The 22,775-nt window shown below is 38.7% G+C and overlaps 1 protein-coding gene across 9 annotated transcripts in view; it reads right to left on the bottom strand.

The window, feature by feature from the left end:
• The window catches only part of PDLIM5 (PDZ and LIM domain 5), a 208,990-nt gene that overhangs the window by 20,048 nt on the left and 166,167 nt on the right, over nt 1-22,775 (bottom strand). For all 9 annotated transcript variants that reach the window (XM_036852954.1, XM_036852957.1, XM_036852964.1 and 6 more), the window contains one exon: nt 146-320. In XM_036852954.1, the coding sequence (XP_036708849.1) occupies nt 146-320 (175 nt within the window). The remainder of the gene's footprint in view (nt 1-145; nt 321-22,775) is intronic.

Genomic DNA, 22,775 nt, shown 5'->3' with positions numbered 1-22,775 from the left:
CATATGTGTCTACTTCAATACTATTATATAGAAATACAGCAAGAATATTTTCACTAATAAAATTTCTGATCTTTTAGAATATTAAAAAAAAAATCCATATTGGTATTAAGTCCTTTCAAGAAAAATTTAAAATCAAATAACCAACCTGATGACCTGGTTGCAGTGAGCACACATCGGCGTTCGCTTCCCTGCGGGAATGTGCTCGGCCCTTTGCACCAAGGTGTCCTCATCCCTGGGCTGGGGCTGCCTTTCGGCCAAGTTGGCTGATGCCACCGCTCCTGTGACCGTGCCACTGCTTGCGACTCTTCCGGTAGAAGGTGCTAGGAGTTGAAACAGAAGAATCAGAATGACAACAAGCCAAACAGAAACTTTTCCTGATAATCAAATAGTAACATGACTTTAAAAAATAATCTATCCACTCACTTCTTCACTCATTCACTCACACTTATGGAGAGGTTACGGACCAAACACTGGTCTGAGACTACAGAGTTAAAAAAGAAAAATTCAAGGATTACAACCCAGTGAAAGAGTTATGACAGATGAATGCAGAGGGTTTTGTAGGAAAAGCAGAGTCACCTCTGCTTCCAAGAGGAGATATGGTTAATGTTGAATACTGATGTTGAAATATTTCTAGTCATCCAGACATCTGTGCTAACCATTCAGTAGATTTAACTCAAAATATGTCATAGCACATTAAAGATTTCAATGTGCTGAAGATAAAAGCAAAAATGAACTCCCTATATTCTGTCTCTTCCTGTACCGCCTAAGTAGACTGTGAAATCGGTCACCCGGTCATATAAGGCAGATACATAAGAATCATCCTAGGGCCTTCCTCTCCCTCCTCTATGGTTATAATGGGTCCTGCTGACTTTACATCACAAATGGTTCCTGATTTTGCCCCCTCGTCTCCATGCCTACAATACTGTCCTGGTTTATGTCCTCAAAGTCTCCCACCTGGACTAACCACCAATGTCTTATCCTCCTTAAATTCATACTCCCACTGCCACCGAGGACTGAAATCTTATCTGATCACAGCTCTGCATAAACCATTTCAAGGATCTCGTTCTTCTTTGACCACTGAGTGTAGTGCAATCTTCTGAGCACCACATGCAGGTCCCTCCAGTGGTCCCTGCCTGCCGCATGGCCTCATCTGTCACCACCCTCTGCCTTTCTCTTTATGCTACAGTGAATACACAACTGCCTCATTTCCCCTGTGAATGGGTCTATCACTGCCTCATTTCCCCTGTGAATGGGTCTATCTCTTCACAGCCTGTCCTCCCCTCACTTCTCCACCATTCTTCCTATTCACCTAGTAGCCACCACTCATTAGGATGCAGCCCTGTCCGGCTGGTGTGAGGTGACACCTCATTGTAGTTTTGATTTGCATCTCTCTACAATAAATGCTGGAGAGGGTGTGGAGAAAAGGGCACCCTCATACACTGTTGGTGGGAATGTAATTTGATACAGCCACTATGGAGAACCGTATGGAGGTTCCTTAAAAAACTAAAAATAGAACTACCATACGACCCAGCAATCCCACTACTGGGCATATACCCTGAGAAAACCATAATTCAAAAAGAGTCATGTACCACAATGTTCATTGCAGCTCTATTTACAAGAGCCAGGACGTGGAAGCAACCTAAGTGTCCATCGACAGATGAATGGATAAAGAAGATGTGGCACGTATATACAATGGAATATTACTCAGCCATAAGAAGAAACGAAGTTGAGTTATTTGTAGTGAGGTGGATGGACCTATAGTCTGTCCTACAGAGTGAAGTAAGTCAGAAAGAGAACAACGAATACCTTATGCTAACACATATATATGGAATCTAAAAAAAAAAAAAAAAGGTTCTGAAGAACCTAGGGGCAGGACAGGAATAAAGACGCAGATGTAAAGAATGGACTTGAGGACGTGGGGAGGGGGAAGGGTAAGCTGGGACAAAGTGAGAGAGTGGCATGGACATATATACACTACCAAATGTAAAATAGATAGCTAGTGGGAAGCAGCCGCATAGCACAGGGAGATCAGCTCGGTGCTCTGTGACCACCTAGAGGGGTGGGATAGGGAGGGTGGGAGGGAGACGCAAGAGGGAGGAGATATGGGGATATATGTATATGTACAGCTGATTCACTTTGTTATAAGGCAGAAACTAACACACCACTGTAAAGCAATTATACTCCAATAAAGATGTTAAAAAAAAAAAAAAAAAAAGATGCAGCCCAGGAGTCAACTGCTCCACAACTCCTCCCTGAACTGTCTCTCCCCGCTTCCCCGTCCACATAATCCAGATTAAAGTCTTTTCCCCACGTTCCCGTAATTTTCCGAATGACTAGATTATTGCCTCTACTATATATATCTGTGTCTTTTCTTCCCCAACTAGAGAGGAAGCTCCCTGAGGGCAGGAACTATGTCTTATTCTTCACCATAGCAACTAATACAGTGTCTGGAATGAATAAATGAATGAATGAATGAGTAAAGTGGAATCAATACATAAATGAACAACAGCAAAAACTGTGAAGGATTAAAACCAACAGGTCTGCTCCTTACCCACAGGTAATTAAAATGTAGTGGAAGAGAAAAGGCATATATTCTAATGGTTGAAAAGCAACAACTTTTAAGAAAAGCATATAAATAATATAAATTGTGTGTGTGGTTGTGTATGTGTGCGTGTGTGCTGACAGGATTCATATGAAAGGCGTGGTTAGAATTGGATGAGGTTAATTAGCATACTTGAAAGGCTATTTCTCCCTCATGAGAATGAAGCCTGTTTGCAATGATGTGCAATTGCAGATCCAGAAACCCTGCATTTATAAACACCTAGCACATCTCCTCCAGCGCTCTGCTTGGCACTTGAGCTGTGAAATGGCACTTTACAGGCCAGGGAGCTCGACTAGTGTCCATGTTTCAAGTGAGTCAACTGGATTAGGAACACGTTTTCACTCTCTTAGACTCACACTTTCTCTTACAGAAATGCAAAAGAAAGTTACTGTAATGTTTGCTTTGTCCACTCTCTTCCTAATTCCCTCACTGGCTTGCATAGCACAATGCTCCTTCAGTTTCTAGATCCAGGCCTGACTGCTCTTGGAGAAATGCAGATATGCATTTTCACTGTCGCAAATCTTGTTCTTATCTTTAAATTCAAGACAGGCAGCAAGGATGTCATCTGCTTGCACACATTACCAGCTCGTCCTCACTATTCCTGTATGTCTGCATTCTCCCACTCACTCAGGCATGGCCCTCCGGCTCCTCTGTCCCTGTCAGCCCCCGGACCCTAAGAACTGTTCCACTGGAAATGTTTCCAAGGTCTGTCCCTTAATCCAAACCCATGCTCTAGCGTTTGAGTCCTGGTCTTGAATCCCTCAAGTCTGGGCAATTACACGTCTCCTAACCAGTCTCTCTGTCGTCAGTCTCTTTTTCAGCCTATTCTGCTGGATTATTTTTCCAAATACACTACTCTGATCACATTTTCTTGCTTATAAAGCTTCCGTAACTCTTCCCTGCAAACTGTATGCATCCCTGACAGTCCAGTCCCTGCATGAGCTCACTCCAATCTTCCTTACAACCTTGTTTTTTATGCTCACCCACATCCCCGCCATTATCATCTAACTCGGGGATCTTTGTTTACCATTTAACTTGTGCCATCCCTATTTGAAGGCACTACTCTCAAATCCTTATTACAGCCTTACGATTTAGGCACGATTAGGACCACATTTTTACTCTAGCTGAGGCAAAGAGAGGTTAAGAAAGCAGCCCAAGGTGACACAGCAAATTAAGGGCACCCCTAAAGCCAGGCAGTCTAGCTCGAGAGTCTGTGCTCTTCAACACCATGCTATCGTCTCCTCACTGTCCCCTGGACATGCCGTGACAGGCCCTGCTTCTAGGATGCACAGTCGATGAAATGTCCCTTTCTCCATGGATTTCCCATTCTGTAAGGCTCATGGAAATTCCATCTTCTTCCCCAGTATTCCCTGATTATCCCAGTCAGAAGTGTTCTCTTGTCCCTCCTAACATCTTTAACACCTCCACCTATGTAATATATTTGCTATTTATCAATATCCTGTAATATTTTTCCTTCCTAAGTCAATGATAAACTCTGCAAAATCACAACTTCTTTCTATTAACTTCTTTCTACCCATTACCAGAAAACTGCCTTAAAAATAGAAGGCAAAAAATTAATATTTAATCAAGTAAATGAAAAAGGAAAGGTTCCGAATCACTTTCATTTTGCCTTTTTAAAGAACACAATTGAGATAGCTATTTTTAAAATATGGATTAGGTTCAGGATTTCAAACAGTGGGAAAGTTACCAATTGAAAAATGTGAAAATCAGACCTCAAAGAGAGTCAAACCCTTTCATCTACCATATGCCTTTATTTCATCACATCTATGCATAAGCCCTAAAGTACTGAGCCACTGAGACATTTTTAGCAATAAAAGAGTGTAGTAATTCTCCATCAGTCATTGTAAAATGGGACAGAATCCATCTGGCCCATGCCTCAAGGAGAAGGTACATGGGAACTAACTTATTTAACACGAGAAGCCATTCTTAAACATGAAACATGGTACCGTGTCTTAAACACATATAAAGAGGCTCTGAGCTCACTGCTGTTCCTTCCTTGGGAAGAAAAGCCTTGCCTTTTGTTACTGCCCCATTTTAACCACTTTGGATAAGATAGAAATTCTCACACCTCCGTTTTGTTGCTGTGATGCTGGTACATTGGCCCTCACACAAAGCTACATAAGCCTTGTTAATTACCAAGCCCCCAACATTTCCAAGGAACAGTTATTTCCCCTATGAATAAAGTGCTGTTTCATTTCTTCTGATTGAATTTCTCACTACTCCAGCACAGGAGTGGGTGACTTTTAAGCTGTCAAGTGCCAACTCACTGGCCTCTGCTCCCTTGGCTTACTGGGGAGAGGGAGGTGTAAGAAGGTGAAGTTTTGGAAAAGGGGAAGCACCACAAAATGAGCCCAGCTTCCTTCATAATTCTGTATAAGACTGCACTACCACACAGACAAAAACAGTCTTCCACGGGGAGTACAGAGACCAAAATATTTCAAATTTATTGAACCTGCCATAAAACTAAATTTTATGTAGAAAAAAATATAAATCTCTTTAGAGACAGCAGTTTAAAGACCTCAATCTACTTATCTGTAATAAAACCAGATTTTTCTTTTAAGTTCTAATAGAGGTAATTAAATGGGAGCATTGAATTAGCCCTATTTCATAATCTAGGAACCTAAGTCACAAAAATTTAAGTGACTTATTCACACTGAATAATGAGTAAGTCAGTAAAGTGTCACAATGAGAACATGAAGGGGAGGTTAGTTCTTGACTCAAGTTTTCCTTTGTAACCTTAATCTTGAACATCTTCCATTAAATTAGGCTTCTTTCGTGGCTGATCTCTATCCCAATGGGGCCACGTTTAACAGTTAAATTTTTTTCTTTTGTATTAAATATATTTCAGCATCATAAAACTCATCGAGAAATTTAAAGCCAGTAGCTACTCTCCAAACGAACAGTGTTAGTGAGATATCTTTTATTAACTTTAGAATGATTATTTATGAGTCTTAAAGGTTTGCAATGACATACATTCATACTTATTCTAAGCTTTTGTTTTTAGCACTATGATAGTCAAACCTAACATTACAAAGATTATCATTAAATAAGTTAATATAAATTAGTGGGAAACCTAGCAGCACACTAGAATACTTTCTCAGTATATAATATGTAAAGTTGTCAAATTAATCAAGTAAAATTTAACCAACGCACAATATGTTGAGTTGCTAGTTTTTAAAATATTTGTCATAGTGATATATCTGAGAATTCTAAGGGGCAATACTTTTTAAAAAAGCAAACAGACCACTGACTTACTAACCATGAAATTTAATTTTACTACAAAGAAATAAGGTCTCTTTTGGACTATAGACTATAAATTGGTGATAAAGAATTTTAAAACATTGAACCACGTAATATTCATTAATTTAGTAGAACACGTACCTCCTGTTATTGGGGAAATCTTTGTGGTATATCACTTGGAAAGATAAAGTGGAAACTCTTTACTCTAGAAAGACCTTAATTGCATTCTTCCCCAAGCCGATGATTCAAGTTTGCATCATTTAGCAAATTAGTTAACACAAGTTTTAAGCAATCTTATCCTGAGGTTTAATTTTCTTTTCTAACCATTTTAAGGCCCTAACTATGTGATTTTCAAGTTTATCCAAGTAACTTCTCAGTAATGGGCCACATAATTACTGTGGATTTGTAGAGTATTATGTTATAAAAGACTATGTAACATATAAGGAATAAGAAATTATCTATTTACTATGTGCTTCAAATATAGCTGAGCTCACTAAAAGGCTCTTGTTTTATATACACAAAGTTTCCAGAGAGAAAACAAAGATTAAGACCATTAGAATTCCAGGTAGTACAATGTGTGAACTCTCTGAAAACAGATGTTTTCCAACTATATTAAGAATAAGGTGGGTTAGTCCAGTGGTTAAGACTCCGCGCTTCCACTGCAGGGAGCATGGGTTCAATCCCTGGTCAGGGAACTAAGATCCCCGTATGCTGCAAAATAAATAAATAAATAAATAAATAAATAAACAGATGTTAAGAATAAGGTGGGTTATATGATATTTTTTCAAAAACAGCTGTTAACTCTAAACCAATATTGGTAAAAAAAGAGTAGCGAAGATTATAATGTATATGTTAAATACCTGGCCAGGCTGTACCTGAACAGGCATGAAATTCATCAGTTAACTCTCTGGTTCAAGTCAAATTATTCAACTACCAGTAAGATATTCTTATTACTGGCATATATTCGGTGAAAAAACACTACATTACGTCAAACCTTACTTGGAAACTTAACATAAGTCAAATGGGGCTAGGGGATGATATCCCCCTAAACAAACAGATGTCGCAGCGTCTTCCAAGGTGGGTTACTCTTACTAGATGTAGTGCTTTTGAATTGCTGAACATATCATTCAGTAGGAGAGCAAGTTGGTACTGAAAGATGAACTGCCCATGACAATATGAGAAATATATAACCTGATGACTTCTTACAACGTCCAGAGTACGTCCCAGTTCAAGCCATCATTATCTCTTGCTTGGCTTATTGCAGTGACTGCCTAAAGATCTTGCTCTACCCTTCCAGCGACATAGAGGCCAGGAAAAACTAAATCAGATCATGCTGCTCCTCTGCTAAAAACCCTCCAACAACTCCCTTCTAACTCAGAACTAAAACCCGAAGTCCTATAGAATCTGACTCCTGCGACCTCTCTGGCCTGATCTGCCGCTTTTCCTTTGCTCACGGGCTACAGGGCACACTGTCTTCCTTACTATTTCTCTAAATGGCCGGTATGCTTCTAATTCAGGGCCTTTGTAGTTCCTAGTCCCTCTGGCTGGAAATCTTTTCCCCGCTGTTTGCATGGCTTGCTCCCTCGTTTCCTTCCTGTTCTCTGCTCAGAGGCCACTTTACCAATGTGGCTTTCTCTCATCACCCTACAAAAACCGCAGCCCTCTCCCTCCAAACCAGCATTCTCTAGACTCCTCAACTGGTTTATCATGCCTATCTAACATATTTTTTATTCTTCTTATTGCTTTTTATCTCTCCCTCCACACCCTGAGGTCAGGGACACTGTCTATTTTGTTCTTTGCTGTATCTCTAGCACTTAGAACAGTCCCCGGCATATTGCTTAACAAATCTTTGTTTAGAGAATGAATGACTCCGGCACCAAAATTATTGTCTCCCCACTGAAAGGAACCAGACTCCTTAGAGAAACTGCTGATTCTAGGATTGGGACAAACAATGAACATGCAAAGTCCAGAATATCTTGTCAAATTAGAAAGCAAGAACGCTATCAAAGAACTAGAGTTGTATCAAATGGACTTAAAGAAGCAGATGAGACAGCCTGAGCATTAATAATAATAATAACTACAAAGGATTGAAATACTTCAAATAAGTTAACGTGAACTCACAATGATCCTGGAATTTAAAAAAAACCACATTGATCATCTTTAGAGGATGCTAAGGAAACAATTCATTATTTTAAAAACCCATAAAATTTAATAAAGAGGAAAAAAATCAAGCTTTACAATTTATCACCTGATAACCAATCATGTTTCAACTATATTCTCTTACTTCCCTGCCGTCTCTGAACTACCCTGAAGCAAATTCAAGATTTATCATTTAATCCATAATATTTCAACATCATTTCTAAGAGTACTCTTTTTAAAAATCTACCCATAATATCATTATCACACCAAAAATAAAACAAAAGTCTCCTTATCATCATCAAATAACCAATTTTCCAATTTACTTCTGATTAACCTCTGTATTAGTTTTCTCTCGTTGCTGTAACAAATTACTAAAAACCTATTGACTTAAAAACAGCACAAGTGTATTATTTTACAGTTCTCCTACACTGATATTACCGGGCCAAAGTCAAGGTGTTGGCAGGGCTGAGTTTCTTCCTGAAAGCTCTAGGGAAAATGCATTTCCTTGCTTTTTTCCAGCTTCTAGAGCTGCCCAAATTCCACGGTTCCTCCACCATCTCAAAGCCAGCAGGTTGAGTCGTTCTCACGCTACAGCATTCTGACCCTCTCTTTGCTTCCCTCTTCCACTTTTAAAGGCCCTCGTGATTACAATGGGCCCACCAGAATAATATCCCTATTTTAAGGTCAGGTGATAAGCAATCGTAATTCCATCTGCATCCTTAATTCCCCTTTGACATGCAATATAACATATTCACAGGTTCTGGACATTAGGACATGGACATCTTTGGGGGGGCATTATTCGGCTTACCACACATACCCCAACACAATGTTAATCAGGATCCAAATAAGGAAGGTCCATATACTACATTTGGTGTATGTCTCCTAAATCTTTTAGTCTGTAATCCTTTCCATCTCCCCACTCCTTGCAATATACATGTAGAAGAAACTTAAGTCTCTAGTTACATGTTTATGTGTGTATTTGAACTTTTTTTATAGTAAAAAGTTAAAGAAAAATTTTATACATATTAAACTGAATTGTTTCATCTTACAACAATATAAGGTAATATTATTACTATTTGATGGGTCAGGAATACAAAGCTCAGAAAGGATAAGTGATTTGCCCAAAGACATGTACAGCAATAAAATGAAGCAAATATTTTTTGAATAACTACTATGTACCAAATAATGCGCTAGGCTTTACTGCTGCAAACAAGACAGATAGGATTTCTGTCCTCATGGAGTTTAAAGAAGGTTACAGACCAGTAATTAGTCAATTATGTTATAGTGGGGTTAGTGCTAGAATGATGGAAAGATAATCAGTTTAATTACAGATGTTCATTCAGTCAAGTGTATACTTGCAGCCTACGGCGTGGCAGGTACTATGTTACACGCAGGTACCGAGTAGAGTAGGTGTACATGTTTTGCCCTTTCCCTCATAGAGCTCAAGCCTTTTTTTTTTTTTGAGTTGGAGGTGCTCGTGGTTCATCTAAGTATAGACAGTCTACTGAATATATGAACTCAGGAAAAAGATCTGAGCTAGAAGAATGATTCAAGAGTTATCAGCATATTGATGACAATTGAGGCTGTGGGAATAAATGAAATTGTTCAGGGAAAGAGTAGCATGAAATAGAAAAGCTCCTACGGTACAAGACAAATGACAAATACTTTGGGAACAGAGAGAGAGGTAGGAGAAAAACCAGGAGAGTGCATCACGGAAGCCAAAGAAACAGAGTAGAGAACATGGGATCCAAAACCAATTCTATCTGACTCCAAAGCCTATGTCCCTAAGCATTCATTCACCAAATATTTATTATGTGCTTACTGTGTGCCAAGCTCTTTGCCAGGCACTACCTTGACCCAGGAAAATACGAAGGCAGATCTTCTCGACTGTGATCTAAACGTGGAAGTACTAACTTCTAGACCCGTTTAGAAGGAGGGGATAATGATAATGATAATGATGATTATCTTCTGCTATTTTAATTTTCTTAATAAGGCTGCTACGGTAAACTTAGGAATAATGTATGAAAGCATTATTTTTTTGTTTGCCCTGGTATGCCTAACATCTTAGATTATCACTTTTAAGTCCTTCATGTACCTGTAAAAGATAAGTTTATTACAGAGATCTAACTTTCTTTTCCTAGACCTGGCTGCCCATCCTTTTCAGCCATTATATTTAATGGCTTCAAAGTTCTTAAAATATAACATTTGGCTATAAAGCTGATTCTTTATGTTTTGAGAAACATTTCAGAGAATTTACATAAACTGCTTTAGAAAGGGAAATATAATTATAGATCTAACGCTTTTGCTAAAGACAAAGAGGCCTGAAGCATTAAATGTTGAATACATTTTTGTTGTACAAACTATATGGATGTAAATATTTCAACTACTATATTTGAATTAAGAGAAAGCAACAGAGAAAGTTACAGCAGTAAATCTATGGATAACCATGAAATATGTTTTAAGAATCCTGTAATATTTCATTCTCATTAAGTCAGAAATAAGGCTGAAATTAAGAATCTTAACATTCTCCCTCAAAAGAAAAAGAAAAAGGACAGATGTTTACAGCCTGGACAAGACGGAGGAGTCATATGTGAGGTTTTACGGTGTCAAAAACAACCGGCTCTACCACAAGGGATATTCCTGTTATAAACACTGAGGCTGACGGTGTCCTCATATAAATAACTGGGCTACATCAAAGTGACACTCTGGCACTCTTGGGGAGATACAGTATTATAATTCAACATCTCAGAGAAGATGTTCACGAAGGTATGGTAGAAATTTTACACACACTAAACTGGGTAGCAGTGTTGGCAACACACTTGCATATTATCACAGGCAGCAAGCGCGTTCCTCTCTGTCCTGTCCCCAACCGCCTCAAACAGATGGTGGCCATGAGAAGCGTAGAATCTGTGCGTTTTGTCTGTCAAGCCCCTTATGTTGAAAGCATAAACAACAGTCTACTCGTCATAATCCAGGCATGAAATCATATCCAGTAGAAATAGAAAAGGTTTAATGTTGAGCCAAGATCTAGGATCAGAGGAAAATACATTCTAGAGAGGTTTGTACAACTTTTGTTAAGTGGAATCAAAAATTTTTTTAATTCAATGATTAAAAGCAAAATTGGACAGATTAAACTATTATCATTTCCCTAAGCAGTGGAGAATGCTGGTATGTACACCATAAAGAATTGGAACAGGTGCGCCCAAGCCTCAAAGTATCGAATATTTCCGCAACTTCAGGAGGTTTGTTTCTTCCATTAGCAACCAGCCTTTCAACTCTTAAGAACGCAGATTAAACTGGATCTCGGGTGTCTTAATTAAAGTGAGTGTGGGGACTTGGATTAGGTTTTCTCTTCTTTTTCAATTTTTTGCTTCACACATCATTAAAATTTGGGATACAAAGACTTGCCTTTATCACCCTACTAACTAACCTTACATAGAAAACTCCCATTTGGTCAGAGTTACAACTAAAAGAAACCCAGTCTGTACCTTGTAAATAAAGATAACAGATCTTAAAATATCTGTTTTTGCCAACATTCTATTAAAACCAACAAATTATTTATCACTTACAGAGTTTTCTAAATCATCTCAATACCACTGTTCCAATTTCTAATTTTATAATGGGAAGACAAGACCATGCTCTAATCATGGGCACTCAATGTGCTTCATGCTAAGAGAGAGGCATGGGGGAGGGAGAGAGAGGGAGGGGAGGGGGAAAATAAAGAAAACGAAACAAAATCAGATAAAATAGTTAAAAACCCCACAAATCTGAGGCGTGATTCATGACCTCAGGCATACTAAAGAGGATCACTGGTAAACTCATACAGACTGTGTAAGCTAAGAATTTATTTAAAATACTAAATTGGTAGAATTTTACTCATATTTGAATGAGAAAACCATAAGGACATATATTAAAATTATTTATACTCACATTATGTCTAGAGTTCTCACATATTTTATTGCCAAAGTAACATGAAATCCAAATGCGCTTGGCTTTTTACCATTTTCCCACCAATTTTCACCTATTTATTTTAGTGAGAAAGCAACCTAGTCTTAGAAATAAAGTCTGAGAAAGTGACCTCAGACTTGAGTGCTCATATAAATAGGATTCTTTTAAGGTAGGCAAAACAACTGAAGCAGAAAGGGAAAGAAAATTTAAGAAGAGCTCCCCATGTCAAACAATACCAAACATGTCTCTAATGATGAATACAAGTTACTGGAAAATGTAAAACCTGGGATACTCCTACGTTTCTATTACTACTATTAATTCTCTAAGGTATCTTTCTCAATTAAAGTCATTAGATCTCTAAAATAAACAAAACTATATTATCATTATCCAAAGTTATGCTTGAATTTCATATCTTTTAAAAGCAGAGAACATTGCTCAGCTATTTTATGCTGCAGGGAGCAGTATCTCTAGCATAATGACTGACGTTAAGAGACACTTGGGCTCCTCGTTCTTTTAATTTCTAGTTGTGCGAACTTCGAAATTCCATCATTTGGGGACTTAGTTTCCTCATCTGTAAAACAGCAAAAATAATAGCTACCTCAAAGTGTGAGAGGGTTAAATAAGGTACTATAAGTGTTTACTTATAGTTCCTTGAATGTGTAAGAAATGCTTCATAAATGTCAATTATTTTATACTCTGACATAAGATCTTAACATGGTTAAAAAAAATAAAGTATCCACTCATTCAAGAGCTACCTAGTGAGCACATTCAGTGTTTTAGATCTAGGAACTCTTCTGGTATGAAAAATACACCCCAAAATAAGATACCTGCCCCCGAAGAATTTATCTTCTTATGGGTGATGTTCACAATCAAAGTGAACAGAGTGCTTTAGGATTAAGTGCCTGTCAAGAGTGCTCATGACCCCCAATAAAGTGTGCATCTACTGTGCAGAATTATCAAGCATAGTTTTACTTATTCCTGTGGTTTAAACCTAGGGTTGGTAATTTTTTTTCTGTAAATGGCTAGAGAGTAAATATATTAGGTTTTGTAGGCCATATGGTTTATGTTGCAACTACTCAACTCTGCCCCTGGAGCACAAAAGGGGCCACAGACAACATGTAAATGAATGAGCATGTCTGTGCTCTAATAAAACTTTATTTACAAAGACAGGTGGTGGGCCAGATGCGGCCAATGGCCATAGTTTGCCACTGCCTGGTTTAAATCATATGCATTAATAATAAGAAGTAATAATTCTTTCTTTAAAAATTTTATCAAAGTATAGTTGATTTACAATGTTGTGTTAATTTCTGCTGTATAGCAAAGTGACTCAGTTATACATATATATTCTTTTTCATATTCTTTTCCATTATGGTTTATCACAGGGTATTGAACATAGTTCCCTGTGCTATACAGTAGGACTTTGCTGTTTATCCATCCTATATGTAATAGTTTGCATCTGCTAATCCCAAACTCCCAATCTTTTCCTCCCCCCACACCCCCTCCCCCTTGGCAACCACAAGTCTGTTCTCTATGTCTGTGAGACTATTTCTGTTCCATAGATATGTTCATTTGTGTCATATTTTAGATTCCACATATAAGTGATATCATATGGTATTTGTCTTTCTCTTTCCGACTTAAGGAAGTAATAATTCTTTATGAAAAGCATATGTGAATAAATCCAGGTATCTTCCCTTACAAAAGATTTAATATTTTAATCTCAGGATGAGACGAAAATGGGGAGAAAGAAGAGCTTTCAATACAGTGCACTTGCATCAGAACTGGGAAGCTTCCAACATGGGAAAAAATTCCAGTAAGAGGACATTTAAAAGAAAAAAAAAAAGAGGGCCTTTCATGGCTGCTACTTTTATTTTTTCCTATATGAGAGCCATAATTCTAAACAAAAATATATTTGTTACATAAAGAGATAGAGCATATTTATATGCTTCACACCATGATTTTGACAATGGACAGCTCCAGTCAGGCCTTTACGGCAAGTGGACTGTTTAGTTTAATGATGTCAAAATGCAGGGGAGCAGATGGCAATAAAACATTATTAGAAGAGATGAAACATACGCAACTGGTAGCAGTTTACTTATTCATATCAAAATTTAAAAATGGAACCAATAAATCTATCCATCTTAGCTAAGCAAATCTAGTTATCTCGATTTATTACGGCAGCCTAAAGCCTACAATGAAATTTGGGATGGTTGTAGAAACAGTAATTTCCTTTCTCACCCCTATCTTCTTTAGACTTCAAATAAAATATAGAATTTATATCCACTTATAACTGAGATGCACATCATTCAGTCTTTGATCTAATCAGATCTCACAAATACATTCGAGTCTTCCTTGAAAAAAACAAAGAATACATCAGATCTCCCCAAAGCTCTGTCCATAGTGAATAAAGAAGCTTTTTCTTATTGCTAAAATGTAGCATACACCAGAGGCAGGGTATGATAAAGGGTCATGTTAACTAGAATCTTAGCTAAATTTTTAAAATGTAGTTGAGATGCAATGAAAATGTTACTTGAAACAGATCTTAGTAATTGCTAGTTACCTAGTTTATCCGCCCTATGCAATCCTTTCTAGACTATCCCAAAGAGAGTTAGTTCTCCCTAAATATATTCACTGATTTTACCCTGTAATACAGAAAATTGAACTATTCAGTCAAAATAACTGGGTTCAAATCACTACAGGACTCTGAACAATTCTTTTGACATTTCTCAGACTCTGCCACCTCATTGGGAAAATGATACCCATTTAAAATTTTAATGACATTCTCTTACTGTACACTCTGAATAAAAAGATACTTTTAAAAGCTCCAAGTATTATAAAAACATAATTTTTTTACTACTAATCAATGATACCCACCATTTTACTGTTAAAAGAGGATATCTGTTCCCTTCGAGGCTACCAACTACAGTCTTGAGTTCCAAATGGCCGAATGATGAGTACTCCGCAAAGACAGGATGCAACAGAAACTAAAATTAACTAAATATTCATTTTGAAAGCAAGTTTGTGTCTTTTTCCCTTTTTCATTTGACCAAAATAAATTTACTGTGTTACTAAAAGATCTTCCAATGATCCCAACTTTTCTATTTATAGCTTACTTGCATTGTGCTTCTTCAAAACACAATTCGTATTTTAAAAAGGAATCACAACTTTTTACAAGTCTCATTGTCAAGTATGAGCCGTTGCCTTTACTACGTATACTAAAATTGCTCCATAAAGAAAAAAGCAATTCACTAATAAAAAGCCTATATACAGGTATCCCCCGCTTTTAGAAAGTTTGTTTTACGCCACTTTGCTTTTATGGAAGACCTTCGTTGGTACTCATTTTCACTAACTCAGAAGAAATCCGATTTTCACTTTTATGAAAAAAGGCAATCCCTTCTTTGCTTAACGTGATTTTGACTTAATGAAAGGTTTCACAAGAACCTCTGCTTTCAGATAGCAGGAGAAACTTGTACCTGATACATATAAAGGGAATGATGCCATAAGTAGAACACAGGGAAATATTTGTTCAATATAGAGTCTCAGAGGTTAAGAATGTCTAATATTAAATGATAAAATACTACCAGTGTATTGAGTATGTCACTATAATAGACACTAAATACCTTTACTTTCCTCTGTAGAATGTCTCTCTCCATTGGACACATTTAACAATAAAAGTAAAAAAAAGAAATCCAATAATTTCTTGCTAACATTAGGAGACAGAAGAATAAACGAAGAGTTGTGTGTATTAAAGCACGAAGGGGGCACTGTTCTAAAATGCTATAAGAACTGATAATGAAAACAGAAGAAGGAAAAATTTCAGCACAGCTAGACAACACTAACTACTGTGAAAGAAAACATAACAAAGCTTTTTATTTTCAATGGCCCTATGAAATAAGGTCACACTGCTTTCTATAGAAAATGGTGATTAAAGTATTAGCCAAGACTATATAGCTCCATGATTTTCTGAGTAAGAAATTACAAGTTATTTATTAAAAACTTATCACAATGTTAACACAATGAAGTATTATTACAAATGCTCTCAAAATCAACATGTTTTGAAAGTGGGAAACAAGGAAAAAGCCTGTAATTAATGAAAAAAAAAACCTGAAAGCCTATTTACAGACTTAAAGCTTTCAGAACTACATACAAGTAACAACATGAGTATTTAATTTTTGATCAGTGAGATTCTACAGAATTTTTCTTCTTTTGTCTTGGAAGAAACCTCTTTTCCATCTCATAATGTTTATTTCCATGACAACATGTAGTATAATACATGTGCTTCCTGCAAAGGTAAGCAATTCGGTGAGGATCGTGCCAAAGCCACCAGTCTCCTATTTGCCACTATAAAGAACTGAAAGAGTCAACATTTACAAAATGCTGACTTCGGGGAAATCAGTGCACTCACCTGAGGAAATGCTGCAAAAACAGACTATGTTATAAAAGTAAACTTTAAGTTATTTCTCAAGTACAATACAAAATGCAATCCACTCAGATTTATATTTTGTAACTACACACGTTACATAAACAAAGCTGTATTCAACCAAATTTCTGTGCCATAGTCTGACTTAGGACAAAGTATAGTTTCTTCAAGCCAAGTACAATCCTCTACCAGGTTTTAACAGAGGATACGTGAATACTCCATAAGGGATAAAGCTCCCTAGGGAAGCACTGGTTAGAACTTGCCTCCCCGGCAGGTTTAAGTGTAAGTACTTTGCATTCTCTTGTTGGAATTCTCTTGGTTCGCACTGCCAATGCCCAGGGTAATGTTCATTATTATCACCCCTATACTGGATTACCTCAACAACCTCTCAATATTCTGCAGGACTCCAGTCTTAATCTCTACATTGAAGTCATCATAATCTTTTAAACACATGAACACTATCATGACCTCTTAATCATGCAAATCTGACTGTGTCACTTTCCAACTTAGGAATTTTGTAATGGCTTCCTTTCGGCATCAATCCACACTGTTTTACTTTCAAAGCCCCTTCTGACCAGCCCCACTAACGCATCCAGCTTTCTTTCCAGCCACTGTACCATCCTGGATATACTGAACTACTTGCCCTTCCACCAAGAAGGCAAGTTCTCTGACAGCTTTTGCATATGTTGTTCTCTCTCCATCTTGGCCTCTTCCTAAAAATATTCAAGGAACACTGACTTCATACAATTTTACTTTAGGCACAAACATGAATACTGTGTTCTTGCATAAAATACGACTCCACTATAAACAAACACTTACTACACCTCAAGACTGTATCACTGGAATGTTATGGGCTCTTTCTCCCCTTTCCATTGATCCAGACCTCCACGCCTTCTGGATCTTGTTATCGGATTTAACTCTTTGTATTTACCTTGAGGGTTTTTTTTTTTTTAAATTGATTTCTGTTACTGGCGTTTTGCATCCAAGTTAATTTGTCTATAGAGACAAGGTGGGTGAATATCCCTAATATTTCCTCTGCATTCCACTGCTTGGTTCCTTATATGCCATTAAGTTTCCAAATTTTTTGAGAAAAAATATCCTGTGATACGGTTTCAGATCTATTACTAATTTTTTTTAATTACTGGAAAATAAAAATAAGAGCACTAGTTAGAGTATTGCTAATGTTCACAACTTTTAAGGCTTCTGGGAGTTTAATGCTTCAAGGACAGTGGAGTCCCCTTCTCCTCTACCAATGTGTATAGTTCTTAATGGCAGCCATTGGCAGATAGGACGTCCACCTTTGTTCAAGGACTGTTGCGGGAATTTCAAGTCTGATAGGAGGAAAGAACAAAGCCTGGAGAATTCCTCAAATCATGTGAAGATGTCCAAAATAAGACAAACTAACCTATCTACCCACTCACTCACTCACTCACTGACATTTACTGAGGGCCTATAAATGGTGCCAGCTATTGGGTAAGCGCCATAAAACAAAGATTAGTAAGACTTGGTCCCTGTCCTTAAGGGGATCTAAAAACAGTGGTGAAATACACATATGTAAACGACCAAAATGAACATGATGAATGTTATAACAAAGCAATCATCAAAATTATGTAGGAACACAGAGGAAGAACAGGCAACTATTTAGAAGGCTCAAGAAAGGTTCACAAAGGACATGACACCTGGTCGTAAAGAGTGAAGAGAAAATTTCAGGGGTGGAAGGGTGGGAAAGCATTTCAAATACAAGGAGCCTCTTGTACAAAGCTCAGAGGTGTGTGCCTGAGGAACGGTATGAACTCGTGAACCTCAGTGTGGCTGCACTGGGGGGCCATGAGGAACGACGTCACAAAACGCGGCTGGAGGAGAGGCTGGCACGAGGATGCGAGAGGGCTGTAAGCCCCGTTAAGAAGCCAGACCTTTAATATGTGGGCGGCAGAGCGCCCAAAACATTTTCAAGCAGGGAAGTCACAGGAGGAGAACTGTTTTATTGGATGGTAACAGTGTAAGTTACTAATACTATCATTAAAAGGAATAAAGGGATACAAACTTAACCTTTCTTGAGTACCCTCTATGGACCAAGCACTTCAATATATTTATATCATTTGAACTTCCGAACAATGCTCTAGTGGACTTTCTGGACACTTATTTTAATAGATCAAGAAATCGAAGGCTCAGAATCCTCCATCTAGGGAACATTTCTGGCTTTCTGAAATTCCTACCCGAGGTCAGGGGTACCTATTCTTAGGCCCCTCCAGTCAACAAACTGTGATGAACAATAGGCCTGGAGGAGTTTCAAGATGGCGGAAGAACAAGACACGGAGATCACCTTCCTCCCCACAAATACATCAGAAATACATCTACATGTGGAACAACTCCTACAGATCACCTACTGAACGCTGGCAGAAGACCTCAGACCTCCCAAAAGGCAAGAAACTCCCCACGTACCTGGGTAGGGCAAAAGAAAAAAGAAAAAGCAGAGACAAAAGAATAGGGACGGGCCCGGCGCCAGTGGGAGGGAGCCTTGAAGGAGGAAAGGTTTCCACACACTAGGAACCCCTTCGCGGGCGGAGACTGCAGGTGGCGGAGGGGGGAAGCTTCGGAGCCACGGAGGAGAGCGCAGCCACAGCGGTGCGGAGGGCAAAGCGGAGAGATTCCCGCACAGAGGATCGGTGCCGACCAGCACTCACCAGCCCGAGAGGCTTGTCTGCTCACCCGCTGGGGCGGGCGGGGCTGGGAGCTGAGGCTCAGGCTTCAGAGGTGGATCCCAGGAAGAGGACGGGAGTCGGCAGCGTGAACACAGCCTGAAGGGGGCTAGTGCGCCACAGCTAGCGGGGAGGGAGTCCGGGAAAAAGTCTGGAGCTGCCGAAGAGGCAAGAGACCATTGCTTTGGGGTGCGCGAGGAGAGGGGATTCAGAGCGCCGCCTAAATGAGCTCCAGAGATGGGCGCGAGCTGCGGTTATCAGCGCGGACCCCAGAGACAGGCATGAGACGCTGGGACTGCTGCTGCCGCCACCAAGAAGCCTGTGTGCGAGCCCAGGTCACTCTCCACACCGCCCCTCCCGGGAGCCCGTGCAGCCCGCCACTGCCAGGGTCCCGTGATCCAGGGACAACTTCCCCGGGAGAACGCACGGCGCGCCTCGGGCTGCTGCAACGAAACACTGGCCTCTGCCGCCGCAGGCTCGCCCCGCATCCGTACCACGCCCTCCCCCCGGGCCTGACTGAGCCAGAGCCCCCGAAGCAGCTGCTCCTTTAACCCCGTCCTGTCTGAGTGAAGAACAGACGCCCTCATGCGACCTACACACAGAGGCGGGGCCAATCCAAAGCTGAACCCCGGGAGCTGTGCGAACAAAGAAGAGAAAGGGAAATCTCTCCCAGCAGCCTCAGGAGCAGCAGATTAAATCTCCACCATCAATGTGATGCACCCTGCATCTGTGGAATAGCGGAATAGACAACAAATTATCCCAAATTGAGGTGGTGGACTTTGGGAGCAATGATTTATATATATATTTATATATATATTTTTCCCTTTTTCTCTTTTTGTGAGTGTGTATGTGTATGCTTCTGTGTGTGATTTTGTCTGTATAGCTTTGCTTTTACCATTTGTCCTAGGGTACTGTCTGTCTGTTTTTTTGTTCGTTTCTTGTTTTTTCTTAGTATAGTTTTTAGCATTTGTTATCATTGGTGGATTTGTCTTTTGGTTTGGTTGCTCTCTTCTTTCTTTCTTTTTTTTTAATTACTTAAAAAAATTTTATTTTTACTTTTAATAATTATTTTTTATTTTTTATTTTAATAACTTTATTTTATTTACTTTTTTTCTTTCTTTCTTTCTTTTTTTTTCTCCCTTTTATTCTGAGCTGTGTGGATGACAGGGTCTTGGTGCTCTGGCTGGGCGTCAGGCCTGTGCCTCTGAGGTGGGAGAGCCAAGTTCAGGACATTGGTCCACCAGAGACCTCCCAGCTCCACATAATGTCAAATGGCAAAAATCACCCAGAGGTCTCCATCTCAATGCCAAGACCCAGCTCCACTCAACGACCAGCAAGCTACAGTGCTGGATACCCTAGGCCAAACAACTAGCAAGACAGGAACACAACCCCACCCATTAGAAGAGAGGCTGCGTAAAATCATAATAAGGTCACAGACATCCCAAAACACACCACCAGACACAGACCTGCCCACCAGAAAGACAAGATCCAGCCTCATCCACCAGAACACAGGCACTAGTCCCCTCCACCAGGAAGCCAACACAACCCACTGAACCAACCTTAGCCACTGGGGGCAGACACCAAAAACAACGGGAGCTACGAACCTGCAGCCTGTGAAAAGGAGACCCCAAACACAGTAAGTTAAGCAAAATAAGAAGACAGAGAAACACACAAAAGATGAAGGAGCAAGGTAAAAACCCACCAAACCAAACAAATGAAGAGGAAATAGGCAGTCTACCTGAAAAAGAATTCAGAGTAATGATAGTAAAGATGACCCAAAATTTTGTAAATAGAATGGAGAAAATACAAGAAACGTTTAACAAGGACCTAGAGGAACTAAAGAGCAAACAAACAATGACGAACAACACAATAAATGAAATTTAAAAACTCTAGAAGGAATCAATAGCAGAATAACTGAGGCAGAAGAACAGATAAGTGACCTGAAAGATAAAATAGTAGAAATAACGACTGCAGAGCAGAATAAAGAAAAAAGAGTGAAAATAATTGAGGACAGTCTCAGAGACCTCTGGGACAACATTAAACACACCAACATACGAATTATAGGGGTCCCAGAAGAAGAAGAGAAAAAGAAAGGTACTGAGAAAACATTTGAAGAGATTATAGTTCAAAACTTCCCTAATATGGGAAAGGAAATAGTCAAGTCCAGGAAGCGCAGAGAGTCCCATACAGGATAAATCCAAGGAGAAACACACCAGGACACATATTAATCAAACTATCAAAAATTAAATACAAAGAAAAATATTAAAATCAGCAAGGGAAAACAACAAATAACATACAAGGGAATCCCCATAAGGTTGACAACTGATCTTTCAGCAGAAACTCTGCAAGCCAGAAGGGAGTGGCAGGACATATTTAAACTGATGAAAGGGAAAAACCTACAACCAAGATTACTCTACCCAGCAAGGATCTCAGTCAGATTTGAGGGAGAAGTTAAAACCTTTACAGAAAAGCAAAAGCTAAGAGAATTCAGCACCACAAAACCAGCTTTACAACAAATGCTAAAGGAACTTCTCTAGGCAGGAAACACAAGAGAAGGAAAAGACCTACAATAACAAACCCAAAACAATTAAGAAAATGGTAATAGTGACATACATATCGATAATTACCTTAAATGTAAATGGATTGAATACTCCAACCAAAAGACACAGACTGGCTGAATGGATACAAAAACAAAACCCGTATATATGCTGTCTACAAGAGACTCACTTCAGACCTAGGGACACATACAGACTGAAAGTGAGGGGATGGAAAAAGATATTCCATGCAAATGGAAATCAAAAGAAAGCTGGAGTAGCAATTCTCCTATCAGACAAAATAGATTTTAAAACAAAGACTATTATAAGAGACAAAGAAGGACACTACATAATGATCAAGGGATCAATCCAAGAAGAAGATATAACAATTGTAAATATTTATACACCCAACATATGAGCACCTCAATACATAAGGCAAACGCTAACAGCCATAAAAGGGGAAATCGACAGTAACACAATCATAGTAGGGGACTTTAACACCTCACTTTCACCAATGGACAAATCATCCAAAATGAAAATAAATAAGGAAACACAAGCTTTAAATGATACATTAAACAAGATGGACTTAATTGATATTTATAGGACATTCCATCCAAAAACAACAGAATACACTTTCTTCTCAAGAAATCATGGAACATTCTCCAGGATAGATCATATCTTGGGTCACAAAACAAGCCTTGGTAAATTTAAGAAAATTGTAATTGTATCAAGTATCTATTCTGACTACAACGCTATGAGACTAGATATCAATTACAGGAAAAAAATCTGTAAAAAATACAAACACATGGAGGCTAATCAATACACAACTTAATAACCAAGAGATCACTGAGGAAATCAAAAAATACCTAGAAACAAATGACAATGAAAACACAATGACCCAAAACCTATGGGATGCAGCAAAAGCAGTTCTAAGAGGGAAGTTTATAGCAATACAATCCTACCTTAAGAAACAAGAAACATCTCAAATAAACAACCTAACCTTACACCTAAAGCAATTAGAGAAAGAACAAAAAAACCCCAAAGTTAGCAGAAGGGAAGAAATCATAAAGATCAGATCAGAAATAAATGAAAAAGAAATGAAGAAAACAATAGCAAAGATCTATAAAACTAAAAGCTGGTTCTTTGAGAAGAGAAACAAAATTGATAAACCATTA

This window comes from Balaenoptera musculus, chromosome 5 (assembly GCF_009873245.2).
Source record: "Balaenoptera musculus isolate JJ_BM4_2016_0621 chromosome 5, mBalMus1.pri.v3, whole genome shotgun sequence".
Classification (NCBI taxonomy): Eukaryota; Metazoa; Chordata; class Mammalia; order Artiodactyla; family Balaenopteridae; genus Balaenoptera; species Balaenoptera musculus.
This window is presented reverse-complemented; position numbering and strand designations above follow the sequence as displayed.